This window comes from Nanorana parkeri, unplaced genomic scaffold, assembly GCF_000935625.1.
Source record: "Nanorana parkeri isolate BGI_ZX_2015 unplaced genomic scaffold, ASM93562v1 scaffold848, whole genome shotgun sequence".
Classification (NCBI taxonomy): domain Eukaryota; kingdom Metazoa; phylum Chordata; class Amphibia; order Anura; family Dicroglossidae; genus Nanorana; species Nanorana parkeri.
In genome coordinates, this window is record NW_017307116.1 from 503,014 (window position 1) to 530,565 (window position 27,552).

At 41.3% G+C, this 27,552-nt stretch overlaps 1 protein-coding gene across 1 annotated transcript in view; it reads right to left on the reverse strand.

The window, feature by feature from the left end:
• Window positions 1-27,552, reverse strand: part of MSI2 (musashi RNA binding protein 2) — a 608,564-nt gene that overhangs the window by 417,568 nt on the left and 163,444 nt on the right. Inside the window, exon 6 of the mRNA XM_018565450.1 lies at window positions 6,430-6,522. Within this exon, the coding sequence (XP_018420952.1) occupies window positions 6,430-6,522 (93 nt within the window). The remainder of the gene's footprint in view (window positions 1-6,429; window positions 6,523-27,552) is intronic.

Consider the following 27,552-nt stretch of genomic DNA (forward strand, 5'->3'; position numbering starts at 1 on the left):
ATAAAAAAAGTTACCAAAAAGGTAATAACTTACCTCTGTTTCCGCCGCTCACTCCCGTCCGAAAATCTGAAGATTCTCGAGCGGACAAACAGCGTGATGGGGCAGGCGCATGTGCAGTAGAGCTCTATGGTGGGGAGAGGAGGAGAGACACACTGGAGCTGAATGCACGCAGCCGGGAGCGTGCACATCGAACAGACACCGTGGGATACACAAGCAACAGCAGTCAGCGCTGGATCAGAGACCGGCACCAGCATTGGAATTTAATGTCACTTTATACCTGGCAATAGGTCACATGGGTCCCAAGCTCTGAAATGTTGGAGCCAGAAATGGGTGTTCCTGTTATGTCCATACCTAGGAGTCTGGTTCCAGTAGCACACTGAGTGCTGTAGCCAGCTGTTACAGTACAGATATAACATGACATCTTATGATGCCTGCTAGCCAACTCCAGTCTTCCTTTATTCTGTTTGAGAACAACAAGAGTTTAATGTGATGCTTGATTATGCTGTTTAACTGAAACCCATGTTTTTCACTCTCTCTCTTTCATATCCTACTTGTTAGTTATCAGACTGGTGTGTTAATGCTAAAAAAACTGTTTATCTTGATGTTTTATTTTCAGCAATTAAAGTGCACCTGTCACAAACATGGGCAAACATAGGATATGATGTAATACATAAGTAGAGGTTACCATCAATGAAAACCACATAGAAAAACAAATAGTAAATCTAGAGGTTTAATAGCTAACACTATATTTAGATATCAGCTTTTCCTGTAACAGTCGGACTTGTTCCCCCTCCATCTTATCCCTCAATCCTCCCTGTTGGTCAACAAATCCATCCATCAAACTAAAAGACCAAGTAGGAGGCAGGAGGGCCAAGTTAAACAATTACAGGACAAGTCACGATTTTCAAACAACTTCAATTGCTTGTACTGTTCATTTTGATAAAAAGTTTTCACTAATGGCAACTCTGATTGTGCATTGTTTCATCACGTACAGGTTTACTTAACCACACACACGTACATAATGCTTTCTCATGTTTTATCCTTGTTTGTATTAAAAATGTTAAAAATATAGATTTCTTTTACAAAAATGCAGAAAACATAATTTTATCAGACACTTGGAAAAACATAACATTTAAGAGAGTGTTTGCAGCACAATTGCTACTAGGAAATCTAAACAATTTCTGATAAACAAGATTTCAAAACCTTCTTTGTGCTACAGGGGAGTACTTGTTTCATATTCACAATTCAATGCCGCGTTCTATTCATTAGTGAAAAGTGCTATACTTTATTCAGGAAGCAGAGCTCAGTCGGAATATAACAATGCTGGAAACTTGAGTATTACAATACCAATGCAGGAATTGCTGGCTAACCATTCTGCTAACACTGACAGCGGAGTTAAGTTGGAACCCAGGGTGCTATTAAAGAATACACAATGCCTAGTCATTCTTCAGGCTAGCACTTGTGAAATGGATGTTCAGAACAAGCATTGAACACAAATTTATATGTATGGTGGTAGCACATAAAACTTGTCTCCTTATGTAAAGCCCAGGTTTTGTTACTTTTTTAAACCAACTGTATTTTTACCTGTAAATATCAAGCAATTATCAGTTTAATTTTAACCAATATTTAGTAAAATGTTGACCGAATAAGATTAACTAACAGGTTTAAAACACACTAAAGCTGACCACAAACCACTTGCATTTTCCTTACATCAGCAGTATTTACCGACAACTCTATAATGGTAGACCCTATAAACTAAATGGAATATTTAGGCAGGCTCATGTACTACACAAGTATTTGTAAATATTACTGATCTAACAAATCCAAAAAAAGTTTCACCTCATGTATTGCCAGCTTAAAGTAGAACTAAAGCCCAAACTTTTTTTTTTATTTTAGCTATGGATAGAGTAAGGGAGGGTTATAAGCACTGTCAGTGCCATCTTTGTGTAATTGGGGAGATTTCCCTTCACGTCCTGTCAAACAGCCACTACAGGAAGTGAGAGGAAATCCCTCCAAAGAGAGGGACCAAAACTAGTGTCCATCCATTCCATCTATTCCTGTTCTGGTGGCAACCCAGAATTTGGAATTTCCTTTACTTTCAGTGATAAAGGTCACTAGGACAAACAGAGAGGTTGAATCTCCCTAAAAAAAATAGAGACAGACAGCAAAAAACCTAACAGGAGTTTTAATCCACCTCCACTCCATCAAAAAAAAAAAAAGTTTTTGTTCCAGTTGCCCTTTAGGGCTTGTTCACACCATCTCCTGACCAGATCTGGTGTGTTTCTGCAAACGCGGTCATGTGCGTTTTTGATGCATTGCGTTTTTTGCTTATCAATAGGATTTCTGGTGCGTTTGCATGTGTTCACGTGCGTTTTTGTGTGTTCCAGCCCAGAAAATATGTGACATGCTGGACCTTTTTGAAAGCTCTAGAACTTAACGCAATGGTGCAAACTCCACTCAGAAAAACCATTTGAATTTATGGGGATGCGTTTTTTTGGACCAGGCAGAAACCGCTCTGGTCAGAATCTGATCTGGAAATGGTGTGAACAAGCCCCTAAAGAGGACAAAAAACCCACAGGTGTTTTGCCATAATCTTCAAGTATGCATAGCACATTATAGCAGTCTTACCTTTTAGTCTGCCCTCCCACAGTGCTGACAGGTCCATACACCCCATTCCCTCTCTGTCATTTTCTTTTTTGCTTCTTCCTGACACAGCAATTTCTTTCTTTAGTCACTGTGCAGCCAGTGAAAATTTACTCCTGTGTATCTTACAGATGTTCAAGAGTGTATGCTGCGCTGTTTATGTATAGCAGGCAATTAACACACCAAAAAAAAATTGCTAGAAGGGGAGGATTTTTTTGGGCAGAAGAAACCTACATTTAATTTTTTTTTAAATGCCTTCCCCCCAGCATTTGTTTTAGGCTGTAGTATTACTTTAAGGTAAATAAAAGTGTAAAAAAAGCAGTTTGGCAAAGCTGTTTTTTTTTCCTGTCTGCATGGAATATATATATATATATATACATACATACATAGACTGAAACTGGGCAGCCAGAAAACAACATGCCAGAATTGCATGAAGATGGAAGTATAAACAGCATTACCTATGTGTTTAATAGGAAAAACAATTTGCAAAGTGGAATCATAATCACCTTTAATTACTCTGACTTCTCTAATAAAAGTAAACCTCTGACTGGTTGCTGTGGATTATAACACTTTGTGCATCATTATAGATGATTATTACATTGCTTTGTAAAAATCAGCCTGATTGTCTTGACTAGAAGAGTAAAAAATGAATGGGATTGCAAAGCTAATGTAAAAATAATTTGTCAATGGCCACCTCGAGGACATTCAAGACAAAACATCTCAAGGCAATGCCTGAGCTATGCTGGAAACAAATTTACATTCCATGCTAAATTACAACACCGTACTCCATACATCAATTATTGTAATTGTGGGTGGTGTAACAAAACAGATGATGCCATGCACATCAATAATTTAGGTCAAATGTTGCCAGCACACCAAGATCTCCAATTGTTCAAACCAATGCATTTAATTAAGTCTGATATCTATAGGTCATAAATGTAAGTCCCGCTATTGAAAACTTTACTGCGCTGGCCAAATTTTGCATAAATTATATGTTGGCACATAAACATATTTTATACTATTATTACACATAACATAAAACAGCAGTTTAATAATATATTAAAATAAACTATAGCGTAAATGTCTAAAAATAAATACATTTCAATATAATATTCCTAGCATGGGAGAAAAGTAGCCCTTATTTCTAGGAAATCTTCAAATATTAAGTGAAATCAATCCACCACCAGTGATGTATGCAAAATATTACCATAGTGAAATTCTCAAACTCTGGTGCTCCCACTGTGCTTTCTGTCCACCTTTAGAAAAGCTCACTCACCAGGTATGAAGGACCTTTAAACAATAAAGGTCTCAATGTGCTTAGACATGGCTTCCCAATCTTTATAATTCCAATTCTCATATGGATAACCAGTTGTTTATTACAAAAAGACATGAGCAAGCAAGCTCATAGTAAACTAACTACGCATGGCCTGAAATTTCGTCCGAAAATTGTATTTTGGGTAAAATGTCGAAAGTACCATAACGGCCGAAAATTCAGTGTATCCTGACTGCTTCTCTCCTCCCCACTGGGCGCCAGTCTGTGTCCCCCCTGATGCCCGCTGCTCTCCCCTACCAGTGTCAGCAGGGGCAGAGGGGATCTGAGGGGACACAGACCAGTGCCCAGCAGGGCGTAGAGAAGGTTTCAGGAGCCTGAGCGGGAAAGAGACAGCACAGGATGCTGAGCGGGGCGGGGTGGAGACAGCTGTCACTGCCCCACTCGGCTCCTGTGACAGGAGGAGGGTCAGGATGGAGAGTGGGGAGGAGTGAGCTGTCAGGAGGCTGAGCTCTCCTCCTGCACCGCCCACTCAGTCTCCTGTAACAGGTGAGTCAGGATGGAGAGTGGCTTACAAGCACTCAGCGATCAGTGTTTGTAAATAACTGAGGGCATAGTATGCTTACTGTGTCGCCAGTTATATGAACAGGAAGTGATCTACATCACTTGCTGTTCATTCATAATTGTGGACATAGTAACTGACACTATATCCACAGTTTATGATTGGACAAGAGCACTAAGTATAGAAGCTTCCTGTTCATTCCTAACAGGGGCTGCAGAAAAAGAGATTTAGATATTTCCCAACAGCCCCTGACAAAAATAAAATAATGTAAAAATAATGTAATTTTTTTTTAAAAAAAGGTTGTGGAAAAAAACTTAATTTTTTGTTTCGGACAAATTTTTTATTTTCAGTTTCGGCCTAAAAGATTCATTTTGGTGCATCTCTAATAGGAACGCTTAATAAAACCAACTTTTTATTAAAATACACAAAATGTTCATATTTAAAAAGTGTACCAAGCACAATGAAAGTCTGCCTTAGCCACATAAAATATCTTGTTTACAGTGTCTCCTGCTTACTCCCCTGACGAAGTTCTAAGGACGAAACTAGAAGGGCAGGACCTAAAAAGATGCATCATTATGTCACATGACCGCCAAGTGCGCAGAAGGATTATCCAGGGCTTTGTGACAGCAGGAACAGGGAACTGGTGTATTAATGTGAGTCACAGTAGACAAAGTATTTTATGTGGCTAATGATTGGTGCACTTTTTACTGTGAGCATTTTGTGTTGCTAATGATTGGTGCACTTTTTAAAACTAAGCATTTTGTGTATTTCAATAAAGAGTTGGATTTGTCAAGCCTTAAGACACTGTTAATAATGTGCTTGTGTTCTCATGTCTTTTTGTCACTAAACAACTGATGAACCACATGGGGATTGGAGATATGAAGAGGTGAAAGCCCTGTCTTTATGCTTGGGATTAACATAAGGAGAACTTTAATCACATTGGGACCAAGGATGAGCTCAGGATCAGACCGACTATGGACCGAACCTGAGCCATGGGCCACCCACCCAATCAGCTGCATTACCGTGTATTTCCCACCCCACACCTGCACATAAACAAAGGGGGGTGCTTGTGCTGATGTCATTAACCTTATATAGCCACATGGCCATATAAGGTCAGTGTCACTGGGGGAGCTCAGGTTGAGGCCTTTTTTTATTCAAAAGATAAAAGTCAAGCTTTTTTTTTTGGCTAATGTACTACTGTGACTTAAAGTCAGCAAATAGTGGGTTTATATCTGATATCACCCAAATATCCAGATGCACTTTGGCTGCCTAAGTGACAGCTGACCTCTATGTATGTGGCTGAGGGACAGAGCCAGAGCCAGTCGTGTCTGCACCCTTACCTGTCTGTCCCGCCTGTGAGTGCTGAATGAACAGAGATGTGAGTGGGAATCCCTGAGGGGACCAGTGATTGACAGTTACTGCTCTACACTGGGAGAAGAGACTGAGAGCCCTCAGTATTAGAGCAAGAGTGTGACAGCTACACTGCCCCACGTCGGCTCTAAGTATGTTTTACTCTAGGTCCTCCATACCTGGTAAGTGAGTTTTTCTGAAGGTGAACAGAAGGCACACTGGGAGCAGTGAAGACTTTTGTATATTTCACTAGCAGTGGATTAATTTTACTTAATATTTAAAGATTTTCTGGAAATGAGGACAATTTTGTTTACTTTAGTGATCCTAGCATATGAGGCCTGTATTTATTTTTGGATACTTATACTTTTGTTTATATTAAGATATTACTCAAGTGATGTATTAAAATGTGTATTAATAGTATAAGTTATTTGTTTAACAGCATCTTCTTGCATATTTGTTTTTTTTTTAAGGGGTCATTTTGGACAGCACATCAAGGGCAAAATTCATTATACACATCATTTGCATCATAAGACTTAAAACAATGTGCATATTCTATCCATTATCCATATTCCACATATCAAAAGGATAACCAACAAGGACTTACCTTGCCATACTGTTCGAAGTATTGCTTTACATCTTCTACTACTGTATTTGCTGATAATCCTCCAACAAATATTTTCTTTGTTCTTGTGACCATCTACATAGGATGACAAGAGAGACACGCTCTAATCAGATTATTCAAAACTACAAAGTGGGACAAAAATAAGATTCAGATAGCACTGTTAATCCTGTTAATTAAATTGATGCATCCATGGAAGGAATTTACAGCTCAGAAAAAACTCTAGCCTATTTATTTTATATCTTTTATTGCTTCTATGAGGAGACAAGGCCTATGTGACTCATTGACACAACATCCAACAGACTGAGAAATATTGATCACTTTGATAGAGACACATGGATAAAAATAAAATTATCTGCTCTGAGGAAACACAAGAATATAATGAATGACATGGTTTACTTTAAAATTTTCTGATGCTGCTATGTGATCTGGACCTTTCCAACATGAACACATTGAACTAAAGTCTTTAGCTTTAGCATTTAGTTGTATTTGAATTACATGTACATATTGGTTTAATACATAATACTAATAAATGTAATCAAATTAAAGCTATTCACAAGATAGCTTCATTCAGTATGAGCAATGAAAATAGGGCATCTCTAGCAAGTTTGAGATTCTTTGCTCAAGGATGTAATTTTGATGTCAACATTTCCATTCTTGAACCATAGAATGAGTGGAAAACAAGCCTGAACATCAGCCAGACTACTTAGCCAACCCACATATGCTTGAATCTGGTACTCCAAACTTTAAAGATTGTGGCATACATGAGTAACTTTAAAGGTAGTACACTCTTGTGTTTCTTTAGCTGTGTAACTAACAATCCCAGCAACTAATAAGATTACATGTTAACTATGAATGCATCGAAATTTCGACCGCCGAATAATTTTGTCCGAAAATGGCAATATTGGCCATTTGCAGAAAGTGCCATGATGGCCGAAAATTCGCAGTTAGCCCAGCTTCTCTCCGCTGGGCGCCGGTATGTGTGCCTTCCGATGCAGAGCCAGTGCCCAGCGGGGAGGAGAGAAGCTTTCCTGATGGAGAGCGGCGCTGCGACAGCTGTAATCATTGCAGGAGGCCAAACGCTCTTCCCCACCTCCCGGCTCAGCCTCTTGTGTCAGGATGGAGAGCGGTCCGAGGCGATGACAGCTGCGATCTGTCACAGGAGGCGGCATTCTCCTCTCACACCTCCCGGCTCCGCCTCCTGTGTCAGGATGCTGTGCAGGGCGGTGACCGCTGTGATCTGTGTCAGGATAGAGAGCAGTGATTGGAGGAGAGTGCCCTACTCTGTCACAGGTGGCGGAGCTCTCTTACCCCACTGCCCACCCCCCTCCTGTGACAGCCGATTAAGGATGGAGAGTGGGGTATACAAACACTCACCGATCAGTGAGTGTCTGTAAATAACTGGACATAGTGAACAGGAACACTCAGTATAGAGACTTCCTGTTCCTCTATAACAGAGGCTGCAGAAAAACAGATTGAGGACTCTGTGTCCTCCATCTCTTTTTCTATTTTAAAAGGGAAATATCAGGAATCTGTTTAGACCCCATATATTTCCCTAGAGCCCCCGACAAAGTAAAAAAAAAAAAGAAAAATCAAAAATAATATTTTTTTTTAAAGATTAGAAGAAAAATAGTCATTTTCGGTTTCGGCCTGACTATTTTTTTTTTTTAATTTTTCGGTTTCGATCTCAAAATTCCATTTTGGTGCATCCATAATGCTAACAATACTAGAGTAGTTGTGCAATATGGTCTAAAGTAGGGTTGTACTTGGTATATAGAAAGAAGCATTTAGACCATTTGCATTCATGACCAAAGTTTCGCTGTTTGATAAAACAGTAGCAGCTATTTGCTGGCACTAAAGTTTTACATAAAACTTCTGTATGGACAAAGCATAGAACATGTACGGCTTGTAATAAACCTTGGAGAACTAATAAAATATTCCACACTTAAGTTGAGCAGCCCACAAAAGCTTACACCAGTCCACAGACCAATTGGCAAACCCAAGCTGCCAGACAGGATACAACTGTTTGCATTGGAAAAAAGGTTTGAAAATGGAACAGTCTCTAAAAGTTAAATGAATCAGGAACAACATAAGTTGAACAGCTAAGAAAAATTGCCATTTAAATTGCAATTAATATATTTTGATCAATTCCAGGCAGTCTTGATTGGAAAATGTTCAGCACAGACAATAAGATAATTAATCAGCTAGACCATAAGCTTTTGGCTGGGTTGAACAAACTGAGAACACAATCCAATTCTGATGGCATTTATGACATTTAAAAAAAAAAAACTCAGCTGAAAATGAAAAGGCAAAAAAGAGTCTGAGTACTAAAATGCATGTCCACCAAAGAAATCCTAAAAACACAGTCCGATCACGTAGCTCCTGTGAGAAAATGTATTCTTCTTTGCTGGCTAAGTGACGTTTAATTGTTACTTTATAATTTATTGCACGGTTCGTTGAGTACAAAAAGACTTGCCCAGCCTTCACTCTGTAAAACGTGCACAAACACTGATGTGATGAAATTGTAAGGCAGTAGGTAATAGCGTTGACTGGGGAAGAAGTGTTGATAAGAAAGGTTGTTTTGAGATGTCTGCCTGGCTGTTGATTTGTTTGTGTATGTGTGGCATTCTAGGCACTAGAGACTAAAATATCAGCTGTCTTTTCCATACCAAAGATCTAGCATCTGGAGAAGGAGGGACAAAGACCCACGTTCCCTTCTTCGGGTGTCAATGGTAGGTCAGAATTGCAGGACAACCAATGCATATGCAAAGCTTTCATTTTCACATGCAAATGAAGTCTATTCTTATTTTAAACAGAACTGCTATATGTAAATGTTCTTGATGCATGTGTATTGCCTAGAATTTTGCAAGCGTGACCAGGTTCAGAGATCTTATAGTCCAGTTACCTCGTTGTTGTACCAGGTGAAGAATCGCTTGTTTAACCAGTTCTATACTATATGCAGTTTTATTCTGGCTTCAAACTCAAATTCCTATTTAGGAGGTGTTGTGAATTAGGGATGCACCGATACTAGTATCGATATCGGTGCCGATACCGAGTATCAAATGCTCTGATGCCTAGCACGAGTACTTCCTATATCAGGAAGCCAGGCAGCGCGTCATTACACGCTGCCCGGTTTCCTGATTGGCCGGGAAGCGGCTCCATGCTCTCTCGTCACCTGTGATGAGAGCGCATGGAGCCGACTTCCCGGCCAATCAGGAAGCCGTGCAGCGTGTAATGACGCGCTGCCAGGCTTCCTGATTGATCGGGTAGCTGGCCAATCAGGAAGCCGTGTGCCGTGTAATGACGCAGCGCCCGACATTCTGATTGGCCGGGAAGCTGGCTTCATGCTCCCTCGTCATCTCATGACGAGGGAGAATGGAGCCAGCCTCCCGGCCAATCAGAAAGCAGGGCGTTGCGTCATTACACGGCGCTGGGCTTCCTGATTGGCCGGCCAGACGGCTCCGGCTGGGTACAGGGGAAGGCGGCGTTCTGGCTGGAGAGGCCCCGGGGGTGACAGGCTGGACATACCAAGGTAAGAGGGGACAGACTTTCTTGTTAATCGGGAAGCCGGGTGGCGAGTCTTTACACGCTGCCCGACTTCCCGGCTAATCAGGAAGCCAGGTGGCGAGTCATTACATGCCACCTGGCTTCCTGAATGGGACTTCCGTTACTCGGTAATTGGTATCGGCGAGTACCGAAAGAAATTATCAGTACTCGTAACCAAAATACCGGTATCGGTGCATCCCTATTGTGAATAGTTATATCTATCCCTATCGTCATGTGAGCAATAAGTGCAGTAATATAAGTGCAGTAATATAATCTGAAGGTTGAACTGGCTGCAATGCTTTTACAGTACTAAGATACAAAGGGCTTTTTCCAAAACTTCCTTTTCGATCTTCATGGGTTAGTGGCAATTACCTGGCTATCCCATTCAACAATTTTTAAATTCACCATTCGCCTTCGGGTTCCCTATGTGCTTTTGAGCTATGACTTCATAAAACCAAGCAGGCTTTTTTTTCTTATTTGCAACCTATTCAATGCAGAATGCAGATTAACTAAGCTAAACCACTCGCTCTGTAGTCATTTTAAAGTGCACCAGTACCCAGACTATGGATATTCAAGTATTTACAAATACTTCACAATTAGTAAATTAGATTTAAAACAAGCCAAATTCAACTGCAAAGTGCACAACACATGCACTGACATGGTAGCTTGAGGACTAATTACTTCACAATACCAGCAGCTACAAAGGTTGGGATTTGTTTTAACGCAACACTGTCACATACTGATGATTGCTACTTCAGTCACCAGAATTGGTTGCCTAAACTCTGTTGGAGAACCGACACTTCTGGGAGAGTGAAATTTTGTAGAACTGCTCTTACTAGTTCCTCCTGCTGTCCTCAAGTCAGTGCAGGAGCAGTTCTGGTGACAGGAGAGGTAAGTATTTTGTCTCTTCTGTAAAGATAAAGCCTGTTCTAGTAATTGAGGTCACATTAAAGCTCAATTACTGCTTAAGATTGTGTAAATATGTGAATGCTCATAGCCTAGCCACAAGTTCACTTTAAAAGGTGTACAACTCCTGTGAATGTAATTATGAATCTAAAGGAACACCCCATAGAGGAATACTAAGGGCTCATGTCACAGGACGTTTGGGTTTGGCTTGATGGCATGAGCTTGACATCTGCTTCATACGCTTCCAAGATCATTCAGAATTCACTAACAGGTGTTTTGACTTGCAATTGACCTTCTGACCTGCATTTGACCTGCTTCAAACGGTACTGCATTCCCAAATATTTGTATGGGAATGCAAAACCTGTCTAAAGCAAACAAAAGCCTACTGACACACAAACTAACCAAAAGAAAACAAACACAAGCTCATATTTAAAGCAGACATATCATGTGCATGCAAAGCTACCATAGGTACTACATGTTGACTGTTATGTGCCACAATGACTGTGTGTACAGGTACGCATAGAGATAAGATTATACTGACTGACTGATTCCATCGAATATTTAGTACATTGTGACAGATAATGAATATGATAATTATAAATATTAATTCGCAAGTATAAGAGTGCTAAGCCAAACAACTAGCACATCGAAAAATGTACCCACTTGTAATTTGTATCAATGTAATTTAATATATTTAATATATGTAATATATGTTTGAGCCTTAGCTGGCAATAGATAGCAGTCCCCCGAGCCATTGTTGTTTCCAGTCCTTTACCTAACCTCAGTTCCTGAAAATATCTGTACACTTGAGGCTGTAATGTAAATTTGCTATGCCCTGCTCTCAGGAGCAATGCATGCCCTTCAGTCTAATTCCAATCTCGACTTTCATTTCAACTAAGTTTGACGGTTAGATTCATTGGAAAAGGCTCTATTTGCATCGCAAATTGCTTAAATTAATTTGACTTGAGAAGGAGCTAATTGCATATAAACTGAAATGTTTCTCACCGTATCTATATATTAGGTGGAGCATTAAGGCTTGTTTACCTAATCACGAGCTTGGTATTCCATCATTTTTAAACCCAGGTCAAACAAATACAGCAATAATTGGAAAAATCATCTCAAGTCTTTTGTGCCACTAAAGACCGTATTGGTTTTCATGTCCAGGCTCTGTTATCATACTTATTAGACAGTAATAACTCATTTAATAAGAAAAGCGATTTTAACAAGATCCCACTGCAATGGAACAGTGCAACATAAAGCTAAAACAGCACTGTTCCTTACATGTTTGTCATTCTCAAGCAATACTAGAAGATAACACCCTTTTACAAATGTCTTCCAAATGGATCATGTGCACATTGCCTCTGATTTGTCATAAAAAACCCTAAAGTTATTACACATATACTTGCAGAAAAAAACACTATCCTCCACAGTTTCTATTGTATTGAAATTCTGAGTTTGAAGAGTGTTACCGTGTAAACCCTAAGGCTCCGTTCGAACCTAGGCGTCATCGCGCATATTAGCGAGTGTTTTCTTTACCATCTCGTCTAGTGTGTTTTACTGTTTGCACATTTTTGCACGCGTTAAACACTCATACATGAAGAAGGGCGTCTTATCGAGCAGATTAAAAGCATTGCAGTGAATGAAGTATGCAAAAACGCACACAGAAATGTGCAAAATGGTTACGTCGCGCGTCTCCAGCCAAACGCGCTGTAATCTGCCAGAAAAAAACCCTCAAACTTTTTGTAGCGTTTGGCGTTTTACAGCTTGTAACAAAACTCTCAGGTGTGAACAGGAGCCATTGAAATGAACGGGATTTCTTGTGTTGGGAGATTTGAATCACTTTGAGCTTCAAAACGCCTAGGTGTGAACAGTGACTTACAGTGAAACATCTCTAGGTCTGTTAAAAATCATAGAAACTCTTGTCTTATATGTTTAAAAAGTGCAGAAATAACTTTTGATTATGGCTGAAAACTTAGTTTGAACTTTGCCTGTGCTCAACATTTATCAGTCGCATTGCCCCCCACTCCCTACGTGAAATATAGAACAGTAACACCCTTAGTTACAGAGATAAGGAGAGGGGAAATATTCTGTAATCCGGTCCTAGGGTGATAATGCTGCTCCTCTATAGATACAGTACAGTGAGTGAGCGAGCGTTGTCACTCTAGGACAGAAAGTTTTACTGGGAGGATCACCAGTTGAAAATAAAAGGGGGGGAAAAAGGCTGAATATATGTAAAAATATTTAAAATTTACACTGCAATGTACTACATTTTTTGTTTTTTGTTTTAGATACAGTTTAACTCTAAAATGTCGAAGCGATTTATATGTTCTGTTATACTTAATCTTGTTAGTTACTGATTTACTACTACCAACAAAAGTGTCTCTTACTGTTTTAATCCTTGTATATCACAACAAAAAGGGAGTGGCCTCTTCTTAAAGCAGACCTTTACACTAAAATGAAACTTTCCTCCCCTCTACATAATCTAAAAAAGCTGTCTTTTTCTGGGTGGATTAATTTACTTTTTTTTTTTAACTTTCCAGCCCAGCCCACCCCCTGCCTCCATTCCTGCCTAGGCAGGAATCATGTATAATCCTCCTCCCTGTAGTCTCCTGGGATATGCACGCCACATGACCCTAAAAGCATCAGTTTGCAGACACCGCTGGAGGAGGGAGGATTTGCGGAAGCATCATCAGGGGGCCAGCTTCAAAGAACCAGGAAGAGCTTGCCAGATCCGGATAATGTAAAGAATGAATATGGCAGTGTGGAACCTGGTGTGCAGCAGCGGAGCAGCAGATTACAACAAAATGCTGCTGGATTTGCTGGGTGTGCGGGTATGTTTATTGTGGATACAGCAAAAAAAGGTAAAAGGGGAGTTAACCACTTTAAAGTGACACTAAACTCAAGGGTTAAATCTTAAAAATGCACCGTTACAAAACTGTATCTTATTTGTGTATCACTCAGCTGTAGATCCTCAAATCATCTCTGAATTGGTGCTGACACTGTCCTTCCTTCTGGCGGGTGGCTAATTTTGTTCTCCATGGTTCCAGTGTGTGTTGTAAAGTAGCCACCGCTCCAAGCTCGCTCTTGTAATGGACTACAATCTCACATTTAAGCTGGCCATACACCTATAGATTTTCAGCAGGTGGAGGAATCTCCCACTGGGCCCTGCTTCAGTATCTTGCTAGTCCGCCCCACTGGCTGTCAAAATACCTGAACAATCTGATTGGATGCAGGCATTGTTCAAGTTTTGAGAGCCAGTGGGGCTGACTAGCAAGATACTGAAGCTTGGCGCTCAGTGGGAGATTCCTCCATCTGCAGAAAATCTATAGGTGTATGGCCAGCTTAAATGTGAGATTGTAGTCCATCGCAAGAGCGAGCTTGGAGTGGTGACTACTTTACAACACACAGGGACCATGGGGAACAAAAGTAGCCACCCTCCAGAAGGAAGGACAGTGTCAGCACCAATTCAGAGATGATTTGAAAATCTACAGCAGAGTGATGCACAAATAAGATACATTTTTGCTAATAGTTCAGGTACTTGAATGCATTTTCATGATTCAACTCCTGAGTTTAGTGTCACTTTAAAGAAAACCTGAAGTAAGGAAATACATAGCTTGCCGTTGATGACCTATCCTTTGGAAAATGCTAGCAAATATGTTTGGTGTCCCTGACCCAGAGAAAGTATGCGGATTAAGAGCTCTAATCTTTCTATGAATTTTCTGTCTGCATGCTTGCTCTGGGTCAGTGGTTCAAAAAACAGAGGTTTGAGACAGCCAGGTAACGAGAGCTGTTCTTTTCTGTTCAGTGGTTTACAGCCAACAGCTCATTAACATCTATAACAAAGCTGAGGGCTGAGTGAAGTCTGAACCCTCTATGCTACAATAGATATTCAGAAAAGTAATCCAGTATGTATAGCAGCACCTCTTCTAACCTCAAGCAATATATGCATGTGAAATCAAGGTGGAGTTCATATATGCACAATCCAACTCATCTCTGTTGATAAAGTCAAGTTTTCAATATGCCCCATGACATATAACCCCTCTTTTCCATCCATGAAGTTGTAGATCACATGCCCTGAGCATAGCCACTAAGAAACATAAGAGTGCCAAGAAGGGAGCAGTGTTACTACAGTATATACAGATATCTACTGAAATATCTCAACTCCTCTCTACCTTTGCCAGGAATTGCAGTCCAGAGGCCTTGTGGCATGAGTAAAGTTTGGACAGATAAACCCAGCCATAGTAAAGGCCAGGAAAGTCATTAAAGTTTTCATTGAGGTAAATAAACTATCAGGTTTTAATCTTTTCTTCTTCCTTTATGTGTGAGCAGCAATACTGCATTTGCTGCCTAGAGTTAACTCTTCTTACACTCCTACTTATGCATTGTATTGAAAGAATAACTATAAATCTTTAAAAAAAATAAAAATATTTCAATAAATTACTAAAGCCAGTCTTTTGGCAGAGCCTCCAAGCTATAAAATAACACAACACTTTTTTGGCCTTACAAAGTACAGTGTCTACAGGCTCGATTTTTCAATCAAATCACGGAAACATTAAATTAGGATGAATAGACTTAAAGAGTTTGGCCCTATAGAAAAAGAAAATAATAGCAGAGTGCAGGAAAGCTCATCTTCTCGACATGGACCTTCGATAGAGGGAAATTCTTTTTTCAAGCACAAACACTATGACAAATGTGTGTGTGTTTTTGTGTGTGTTTGTTATTTGCACTGTGAAAATAAACTGCATGTGAGGTTAAGACACTGCACTCCATCAATGTGATGGGGAAAATTAAGCACTTCTTTATTGAAGTGGCACTGGAATAATGGCTATGCATCTGAGTTAGAAGTTCTGTCAAAAACAGCCCGTGCTGCTTGGAAACAAGAAGAGTGCTGGGCAGTCCAAAACTCAATCTCACCGGGAGAGGAAGCAAATTAAATGCTGCTTACATGTCTTCGAAACCTTTCTTTTTAAGAAAACAGCGTAAACTAAGCTTTCCTATCATTTAGATTTCTATATACAACCTATTCATTTTTGGTCGGTTTCTTAAACTAGGAGGGCTGCTTATTTGTTAATCCGCTGCTTTCCTAAACATAACCAAGACTGAATTGTAATCTGCTCCCATTCTGCTTTAAAAGCATTGGGGGTCATTGAAGTCACGCTGTGCCTGTGCCTACCCCTACCATCAACAGCTGTGACATGCTGAGCTACTAATGACTATTAAGGTACCCAAAGACATGAGAGTTGCCTAAGCTGTCTGTTTTTCCGTTTATACTGGAGGAGAATCTAATGTTTACGGACAGCCTCCCCCAAATCAATCTGTCTAGAGAATCAGTATATTGCACTGGTTAGAAAATCTAATTCAGAAATAACCAGCACTCCCTAAACACTATGAGGGGATATATTAAAACTGGAGCAGACAAAAACTGGAGCAGCTGTGCATGACAACCAATCAGCTTCTCTCTCTCATTTTTAAATCTTAACTGAATAAACTGAAGAGAGAAGCTGCTTGGTTGCCATGGGCTCCAGTTTCGGTCTGCTTCAGTTTTGATAAACTCCCCCAGTTGTATTAAAAGAAGAGGTGTTAGTAATATATATTTGCAGCAAATCTATGAGGAAACCACACGGCCCCGTCAAGGCCCCTCTTGTATAGTGTGGTCCCTAATCGAAACAAAGCTTCCAACCTGTGGCAAACAGCAATAAATAGACTATTGCGGCTGCCATGTAGATTTGCTGCAAATATATGCTACTAACACCTCAGCTAACAAAAGACAACAGGGCAGGGTTGACACCATTCAGTTTAAAAAATGCTGTGTGTTGTTATCCCACATCAGCAATTAGGAGCTCAGTGCATTTGTGGCAGATCGAGCGCTATTTTTCTGTACTTGCAGGCACTTTTAAGGGATAAAACACAGGGAAATGTGCATGTGCATTTTTTTTATTTTTTCCTAACATAGACTTTAAGGAAGTATATGATAGGAAGTATATGATAGCAGGGACAAATACAAATCTTTTCCAAACTATACAACTCCAATCTATTCCAATCTAAAAGTACTTTGCTGGAATTGTACTCTACTTTTAACAGTAACAGTATAGATGGAGTCTTCCTTTATCTAACAGTTTATGGCACTCTGATCTTATGGATCTAAAAATAAATTTAGTGATTGGCTTGGGCAAGGTCCCGCCAAGACTTCAACACGCTTACAACGTCTACTTAATCTAATCACTGGCACACAAGATTAGCAAAACTGATCTTTAAATATAGCGCAGTGAATATTTACTTTACATTGAAGAACTATTCAATTTAGGAAAAATGAAAAGATCTACTATGTTTAAGTAACAGACATTAGATAGTGGGCCTGATTGTTTTTTATGACAATACTTCTATAAACATGCACATTCATAACACCTGAACATGTAAGTTCAGATCTATGGAGGAGAGCAGTCTGGCAATTCCAGCACCAGTATAATCAGAAAGGATACCACATTGTTTAGCTAAATGCTCAACAATTGTCTGACACAGATTAGCCCCCTGCTGCATCCTCCTAACTTGTCATTTGCTACAAATTTGCAACCTGATGTGAGGGAAAAGGAGACTGAGGGAATGCTTCCTCTTTCCCGCACATGACTCATGACACTATCTCAACCCAGGAAAAGTAATTTAACTAAAATTTAAACTGAATTTTATTAAGTTGATTAAAGGAGAACTATGAGGTGAGTGAGTGTCACTCATCTTCATAGTTAGAGCCGATGTGTGACAATGAAACTGCTACACGTCGGCTCAATAGATCAGGAAGTGAGCGAACACATAACGTCGCTACTCACTTCTCGATCATCTCCCTGCAGAGGGTGGTGACTGTCAGTCACTGCTCCACACAGGGATTCCCCCCCCCCCCTCTCCGATCCTCCAGAGTGGAGGAACGGACAGGCACAGCTGGCTCTGCCTCTGGATAGGCAGAGCCCGCTGTCAATCAGCCAGCTAGGTGGATCTCCACAGTATTGTCGGGATCTGTCCCAGCTGTGGCACTCTCAGTATATAGCCTGTTATATATTGAGCTTTGGGTCAGGGGAGGAGGTTAGTATATGTCCTCCCATGACCCTAAAGAGAGATATGGGATAAAAAGGTTACCCTATAGTTCTCTTTTAAGTTGATTTTCTTTTTAAATCATTATACTGCTGCCACACACTGTAGATATTATTCTTACAGGCTTGTATTGTTACTGAAAGGTCCACTTTAACTCATTTTTAAAGCTGAACTCCAGGAAACATTTTTATTAGCAGGAGCACTAGTCATACACGTCACCTCAGGGGCGTAACTAGAAATCACAGGGCCCCATAGCAACATTTTGTATGGGGCCCCGTGATTGCTAGTTATGCCACTTGCAGAGCCCACCATAGACTCTCTATGGTGGGCTCTGCAAGGTCTCAGTTGCGCTGTACGCCTCTTACCTGTCACCTCCGCCGGGCCCCTGCATCCTCTTCCGTTCCCGGGCTCAACTCCTATTGACAAGCCCCGCCTCCTCTTAGATCGCTGGCCAGTGATGTGAGAGGAGGCGGGGTTGCTGTTAGGCGGGCCCCGCCTCCTTCTCTACTGAAAATGCCGGTGTAACCGGCCTATTCTACCAAATCTGCTGGCTGTCACTGACACAGCTCCGCAGCGGCTGTGAGGGGGAACGTTCTCCTTCACAGCAGCTGCTGAGCTATGTCAGTGACAGCCAGCACCCGAGACGCCATAGCGACCCAGGCGGCCCACACGGCATCAGAGGGATGCCGGGGCCCCCCTGTGCACAGGCCCCATAGCGGTCGCCTGGGTCGCTATGGTGATTGTTACGCCACTGCGTCACCTCCAAAGACAATTATCCAATGCTTGGGTGGCTGAGGCTCACTAGTGCTTTACAGTTCTAGCAATAGTACACTGATCATAGCAGGCCACTCACTCTCCACCTCGCCCATTCATAAAACATCTTATATTCTTTTTACAGAATACCAGGCTTTTTATGAGTGGATGAGATGAGGGGTGGAGCTGATGAATGTCACAATCTCTACCTCATTCAATCATAGATAAACTTGTATTCTGTGAAATGCAAGATGTTTTATGAATAGGCAAGGCAGTGACCTGCTATGATCAGTGTACTATCGCTTGAGGAATAAGAGTACTGCAGGGAGGATTGGGTTGCCACCCATCCGGGAATCACCCAGGGAGTCCGGGTTTGGAGTCCTATTTCTGCTGTGTCCGTGTTTCAGGTCAGCTGAAACCCAGAGACAAGATGTCATGATGTCAGGTGGACAGGGGCAAACAAGGGGTCCTGGTGTTCCTGCTCATGTGCTGTTGTGCTTAATGGACAGTACGGGTGTAAACCTCTGACAGTTTGTACAACATTACTGATCTCTCTCTATCGCTCTCGATATTACACAAACACTACAATCTACTGCGTTTGCAGTTCTAAATTTTAACACTCAGAGCCAGGATTGTGGTGGGTGCGGAAGGAACCAGTGTGAGTGTTGTTTTTTTTTTCATTTCGCCCTTAATGTCCCTCATGCCAAAAAACATGGCTCTCAAACAATTTGTAACTTATAAGACACTTTGTGCTTTGACCCATTCATTAAGTTTCGCAGTGTATGGCCGTAAATCAGACACACAAGATGTCACGCCTCGCTGTCTCTCCCTGCTCTCTCTCATGGCTGTCTCTCCTCGCTCTCTCTCATGGCTGTCTCTCCTTGCTCTCTCTCATGGCTGTCTCTCCTCGCTCTCTCTCATGGCTGTCTCTCCTCGCTCTCTCTCATGGCTGTCTCTCCTCGCTCTCTCTCATGGCTGTCTCTCCTCGCTCTCTCTCATGGCTGTCTCTCCTCGCTCTCTCTCATGGCTGTCTCTCCTCGCTCTCTCTCATGGCTGTCTCTCCTCGCTCTCTCTCATGGCTGTCTCTCCTCGCTCTCTCTCATGGCTGTCTCTCCTCGCTCTCTCTCATGGCTGTCTCTCCTCGCTCTCTCTCATGGCTGTCTCTCCTCGCTCTCTCTCATGGCTGTCTCTCCTCGCTCTCTCTCATGGCTGTCTCTCCTCGCTCTCTCTCATGGCTGTCTCTCCTCGCTCTCTCTCATGGCTGTCTCTCCTCGCTCTCTCTCATGGCTGTCTCTCCTCGCTCTCTCTCATGGCTGTCTCTCCTCGCTCTCTCTCATGGCTGTCTCTCCTCGCTCTCTCTCATGGCTGTCTCTCCTCGCTCTCTCTCATGGCTGTCTCTCCTCGCTCTCTCTCATGGCTGTCTCTCCTCGCTCTCTCTCATGGCTGTCTCTCCTCGCTCTCTCTCATGGCTGTCTCTCCTCGCTCTCTCTCATGGCTGTCTCTCCTCGCTCTCTCTCATGGCTGTCTCTCCTCGCTCTCTCTCATGGCTGTCTCTCCTCGCTCTCTCTCATGGCTGTCTCTCCTCGCTCTCTCTCATGGCTGTCTCTCCTCGCTCTCTCCCCTGGCTGTCTCTCCTCACTCTGTCCCCTGGCTGTCTCTCCTCACTCTGACCCCTGGCTGTCTCTCCTGGCCATGCGGCGCTAGAGTGTTTGGATTTCACTTGAAGAAAATGCGGCAACCCTAGGGGAACAGATGGCAGCAACATATATTTTAACAGTAGGCAGCAACAATCTGAGCATAGGAAGCTTGTCTTTGAAGTTAATGTCTGGTGCTGCTACTAAAAAAAATAATTATATTTTTTTTCCCCTCTGGAATTTAACTTTTACAAATTGTAATGGTTACAGGAGCTAAGTGTATTTGATGGTGGGGGAGTAGGCAGTGCAAATAATATAAACATAGAATAGACATTGAGCATATTGTGTGAAATCTGCAACCTAGCTCATCGGTCCATTTTTAGATTTCTCTACATTAACTCTCAGCATCATTTAAGCTAAAACAATGATGTAATCCCTGCAAGCACAGCTCATTGATGTGGAATGCAGTTAATAAGGAGATTTCAGTGATGAAATGTCTAAACTGCTTCTGTCAGTTATTACTCACGTAGCTGGAGTGTCTGGTATTTTCATATTACTTATTCCTCACTCTCATTTTAAAATTATGTAGCTCATATGCCTTACTATTCACATGTTTGATTAAATATACATAAAGAAAAAACACATGCCTGCTGGAAAATGAAAAATATATATAAGTATAATATGTATTATGCTATGGGGGAAATCTGGAGAAACACAAAGAATTTGAGTGGTCACTAAAGCTATTATTATTCATGAGTCCCATAAGTGATCAATAGTTTCCTTTTTTGTCAACTTTAGCCTGGGTTCACACCTAGGCGCCAGTGTTTTTGCGCGTTTCTTTGCGCGTTTTGATGCACGTGTTTAACGTGTGCTTTTTGCGCATAAATCAAGTATTTGTGGAAAGATTCTAGCTCATTGCAGTTAATGAGCAAACGTGCATAAATCACGTCCAAAAACAGCAAATGCGTGTTTTCAAGCGTTTCTTATTGAGTCTATGGGACCAAAACAAGCTGTAATATGCCCCAAAAATTCCAGCGGCAGGCATTTTGCTTATTGCAACCAAGCACTCAGATGTAAACAGGGCCATAGAAATGAACCGGATTTTTGGGGGGGCATGTTTTGAGCATTTTTTAGGGCAGAAAAAGCGCTACAAAATGCTCGGTATGAACCAGGCCTTCGAGTGTATTTCCACTTTTGCCGCTACTGTATATTGGAATAACAGCTATTTTATATTTGTTAAATCTTCTCCTTCATGAAGCATAACTTACACATGCTTACGCACTTGTTTTCTCATATTACCGGTTTCCTCTAAACTGACTTTTACTCTGCAATACAAGGAAGGCTGGGGAGGTTACCATAATTAATTCTGTCTGTACTGTGCTGGCAGATCTCATTATCAGTTGTAAACTAGATATGAATATTGTCTGTCCTAAGGGTTAAACATCTAGAACAGTGGTTCTCAACCTGTGGGTCGGGACCCTTCCGGGGGTCGAATGACAATTTGCCAGGGGTCGCCGGGAGTCTCCCGCTATTAGATAGCGGCTCCCGGCCGCCCGGGAGAGAAACACTTTCTCCCGGAAAGGTTTAATCTGCTCGATCGAGCAGAGTAAAGCTTTCGCTGCGATCGGTTTTTTATTTTTCTTGCGACATCGCCGTAAGTCAGAAAAAAAAAAAAAATCAGCATTGGAATGCATAGCTACATTCCTATTGGCTATTTCACTTTGCAATAGCAAACTAGCTATTGCACCCGCCCACTGCTGCTGTCAATCAGCAGAGGGGGACCTGTAGTTCTCCAACAGGTCCCCATCTAGTGATTATCATCATTATTATTATTATTAATAATAATAAAAGCTGACACCCTCGGCTTGTGTTATATGGTTTGCCATTTTAGCTGTTACAACAGTGGTTCGCTGTGTGATTTCTGCTGTGCTAGGTGAGAGTCCTCCTCAGCCCTCTCCTAGCGCAGCAGTGTCAGTTCTCCCGCCACGCCGCCAGATGTCGCTGCAGCAGCCGCGTCAACCCTAAATTTTACCGTTGGGGGTCACCACAACTTGGCAAATGTTACCAAGGGGTCCCGGCCCTAGAAAGGTTGAGAACCACTGATCTTGAAGCATTGTATCTTATTGAGGGGAAACTCCAAGTGTCTCTAGTCTTTCTATGGGGACAACCAGATTTTCCTGTAACTTTATAAGTTCTTATAAGTTCTGTTGGTACGCTGTTTGGATTTACAGACGTATGATGCATTTAATTAAACGCTACACAGCAATCAGATTCAGTTCAACCAGAATATTTTGGTTTGCACAGGCAAGAAGTTTAGTTTCCAAGAATTCTCAGTTTTGATGGATAGGACTTGGTTAAGTATTTCCTCACAACTGCAACCTATTCAAGTTATCCTGTGGCAGCTTGCAGTGGATTTAGCAGACTAGTGGGTGGCTGCTGATCTCTGGGAGCTGACAACATCCAGAGAATCTGATAATATGGAAGCTTACCCCTTGTACTCTCTTCCACTCTGCACTATTCAATAAAATTGACATTCCAAAATGATTTGTTGCACACATTTAGGACTAAATGGAAGGAATTCTGTACAATAAACACTCGAAAATACATGTTGTTTCTTTATGGAGACAGGAGGCTGTCTTGGCTGCAGTTTGCAGAGAAAAAAAAAAACAGCCCAATATAGTGATTATCATCATTATTATTATTATTAATAATAATAAAAGCTGACACCCTCGGCTTGTGTTATATGGTTTGCCATTTTAGCTGTTACAACAGTGGTTCGCTGTGTGATTTCTGCTGTGCTAGGTGAGAGTCCTCCTCAGCCCTCTCCTAGCGCAGCAGTGTCAGTTCTCCCGCCACGCCGCCAGATGTCGCTGCAGCAGCCGCGTCAACCCTAAATTTTACCGTTGGGGGTCACCACAACTTGGCAAATGTTACCAAGGGGTCCCGGCCCTAGAAAGGTTGAGAACCACTGATCTTGAAGCATTGTATCTTATTGAGGGGAAACTCCAAGTGTCTCTAGTCTTTCTATGGGGACAACCAGATTTTCCTGTAACTTTATAAGTTCTTATAAGTTCTGTTGGTACGCTGTTTGGATTTACAGACGTATGATGCATTTAATTAAACGCTACACAGCAATCAGATTCAGTTCAACCAGAATATTTTGGTTTGCACAGGCAAGAAGTTTAGTTTCCAAGAATTCTCAGTTTTGATGGATAGGACTTGGTTAAGTATTTCCTCACAACTGCAACCTATTCAAGTTATCCTGTGGCAGCTTGCAGTGGATTTAGCAGACTAGTGGGTGGCTGCTGATCTCTGGGAGCTGACAACATCCAGAGAATCTGATAATATGGAAGCTTACCCCTTGTACTCTCTTCCACTCTGCACTATTCAATAAAATTGACATTCCAAAATGATTTGTTGCACACATTTAGGACTAAATGGAAGGAATTCTGTACAATAAACACTCGAAAATACATGTTGTTTCTTTATGGAGACAGGAGGCTGTCTTGGCTGCAGTTTGCAGAGAAAAAAAAAAACAGCCCACACAGGATTCTTAATCTGGTGCCATCCCAGATCCCCATTAATCTTTAAATGCCATATTTATATATTTATGCATGGCGACGTATATTACCTTAATTAAAACACGATTCTATTTTTTTTAGTCCAACTATTAACAGTGCGCATTGAAAGTAATAAATCCTTTGGAAATGGATTATTCCCAGATGTAAAAGGCTGCTTTGTCAGATAATTGCCATTAGCGCTGCCTTTGGATAGTTGATTTACTGCTGTCTGCCCCTTCTGAAGTGAGAACTGATGTGGAGGTTGTCATTTCTCATAATGCAGTACTGTATCTCAATAAAGGCCGCATCCAAGCTGGACTTGCTGTTTGTTAGCAACTAGACACAGCACTGAAACATACAGAAATCTTTTATGTAGTATATCCCTTTCATTACTTCCTTCTTCACTCATTAGATACTTTTCACTTTACAGCCAGTATCTGCCTTAAACAAACAGGCAGCTATGTTAACAATATTTGAAAAAAAAGTTTAAGATCAAAAATTGACTTCTCAAGAGGGAGAATCTACAAAACAAGGATTTCCCCAAGGAGTAGATCGGGAAGTGAGTGAACACATACCAGCGTTCGCTCACTTCTCGATCCTGTCACGGCTCTCTGCCGTGGCAGGGGAGGGACTGGATTCCCCCCCTCCCCGCTCCCATCCTCCAGCGCTGACTGGCGGAACGGACGGGGGAGGGGGAGGGTACAGCTGGCTCTGCCTCTAGATAGGCAGAGCCAGCTGTCACTCACGCAGCTGGGCAGATCCAGACATAATTGTCGGTATCCGCTTCAGCGTCTCAGTATACCGCGAGCTGTAGCTCGCGGTATACTGAGCTTAGGGTGACGGGAGGACGCTAGTTTGTGTCCTCCCGTTAGCCTAAGGAGAACTATGGGGAAAAGCCCTAACCCCATAGTTCTCCTTTAATCAGGCATCAGGCACTTATCACAAATCTGTTATTCTGCAAAAAAGATTCACATAAATGTTGTCTCCGCACGCCCCCGATAGAGGCTTCTTTACCTTTACTTCCTGTCTGTGTGTGGGAGAGTGCACGTACCTTGCGGTCATGTGTGTACTACTCTGATGAAAATACAAATCGAATCTTTCTTTGCCCCTCCTGAATCTAATGTGCATGCATCCCCTTTTAATGATATGAATGGGTGTGCTTGTACATGCTGGCGCTGAATGCATCAGTGCATATTGCCATAGTACATGTTGAGAGCATGAACAGGAGGGTGGCTACATTCCCATATACAGTGGAACAATGTACTGTAGATTGTAGCCACCCTCATTAGGGATGCCGTTTCGAAAATTATTTTTAGGAATTTACACTGCTGTTGGAAGGGATACAGATAGTTACAACTTGGGTTTAGTGTCATTTTAAATACATATAAACTGCTCCCATGAACATTACTTCGGTGTGCACTTGTTTACCTGGATGACGGCTGCATATAAACTAATAAAAAATGTTGTACATAACTACAGTAATACCTTGGTTTACGAGTATAATTTGTTCCGGAAGCATCCTTGTAATCCAAAGCGTTTGTATATCAAAGCGAATTTCGCCATAGGAAATAATGGAAACTCAGATGACTCGTTCCACAACCCAAAAATATTCATATACAAATGATTACAATACTGTACTGTAATATAATACTGTACAAAATATAAAAGAAAAATAAACCAATCACAGGTACCTTTGTGGCTGGTGTGAGGGGGACAAGAGAGGAGGATTATTGTGTAGGACAACTTTCACTACCAGTAACGGAATCACTGTTATCTCTTGGCTCAATGGAATCTTTTTCATTTTGTGAAACCTTAACAAGGAATGTATCCAATGACACTTGCTGTTGCCTCCTTTTGAGGATTTCGCGGAAATGTGACATTGCATTGTCGTTAAACAGATTCATCGCTCGCACTGCTACAGCCTATTTCGGGTGGTGCTTTTCTACAAAATGTTGCTCATATTGCAAGACATCGCTCGTATATCAAGGCAAGATTTTTCAGAAATGTTGGTTTGCGAGTGTTCCGCAAGACAAACAAAGTTACTTGTAAACCAAGGTATTACTGCATATGACAACTAGCAACGTCCCAGGGTTTCAAATGATGTGGTGGCTCAGTGGTCACAACTCCATATACAATTACAAATAGCCCGGTACAGTTTTCACATGAAACATGCTTTGATAACGTCCATTCAATATATAACAAAGCCCTTATAATACCCAAACTCGCTCTAAAAATTATTTATAAAGACAAGGCACCCATGTTTTTTTTGCAGTGAGTAGATATGTATTCATATAAGACTTTTGTAGGAGTCAACTCTGTTTAAAGGTCGGGTGTCAGTTGTTATCAACATGTTTTCTTTAATGAATTCCCATTACTACCCACAAATTTGTTCTGTGACGCTCAACCTTAATATTTGGCACAAGAAACAAGTATTGTAGATACATAGCCCAGACATCATAGGCAGATGCAGAACAATAAGGTTACTGGGAAGTACGGGACTGTGACAGGTTCCTACTGCTAGATCTCCTGGGCAGTCAGATACAAGAGATGTCAATGCTTTATTCAATAGCACCAACATCATAGGCAGAAGCAGAAAAGAAAGGTTACTGGGAAGTACGGGACTGTGAAAGGATCCTACTGCTAGATCTCCTGGGCAGTCAGACACAAAGAAAAGTCAATGCTTTATTCTGTAGCATGTAATTACAAGGTACATATTAAACATGCATTTAATGAAATGCTGTGGTCTGAGAAAAATAGTATTTAAAGATGGTATCATCCTTTACATGCCACAGTAACTAACCTTATCCAAACAGAAGGTGCCAATTGCAGAACTGCAACATTTGTACTTTACACCACAATCACAATTTTCAGGGCAAGGAAGATAAAATATCATAACAATATATTTCCTAACGTATCCCACAGCTTCCACTTTGCTGAATACACATTTTTACTGACCTTCACCAGCAGGTAGTAGATCTTTTAAAGTGGGACAAAAAAGTTAAGACATTTTGTAATGTTCTATCCATGACTGTGTGTGCCTGCACTCTTCATAGAGGTGACAATGCAAATCCATCCAGAAAAGCTCATTGACATTCTGGAGAGATGGGATACCTGTATTATTAATTGATGAACTGCACTTTGTTTAAAGTACAAATTCTTTCTAACCTTCAAAAGACACTTCCCGTTTTTACAGGTGACGCTTTTTGATTCAAGATGACAACAAGACACTTTTACTTGTATCTGGCAAGAAAACACTAATGTGCCCAGGTGAATAGCATTTGCTTTAGTGGGACCCCTATAAATAAATCAAAACATTATGCAGTATTCACTTTAAGGCAGGCCAATATACCATCTTTGTACTCAGAAGCTAGAAACAGACATCCTGGTCATAACACTTACCAAAAAAGCTCATTATTCTGTTGTATTTACTTTTTATAGTATAGGGATCTTTTTCTCTTTACCTCTTAAAGGAATCCATAGAATATTGGTTTTTGAATTTGCATGTATTAAAAGGAGAACTATGAGATGAGTGATTTCCACTCACCTCATAGTTCTAGCCGACTTGTGACAATGAGACTGTCACAGGTCGGCTCAGTAGATCGGGAGGTGAGCGAACACATATCAGGTTC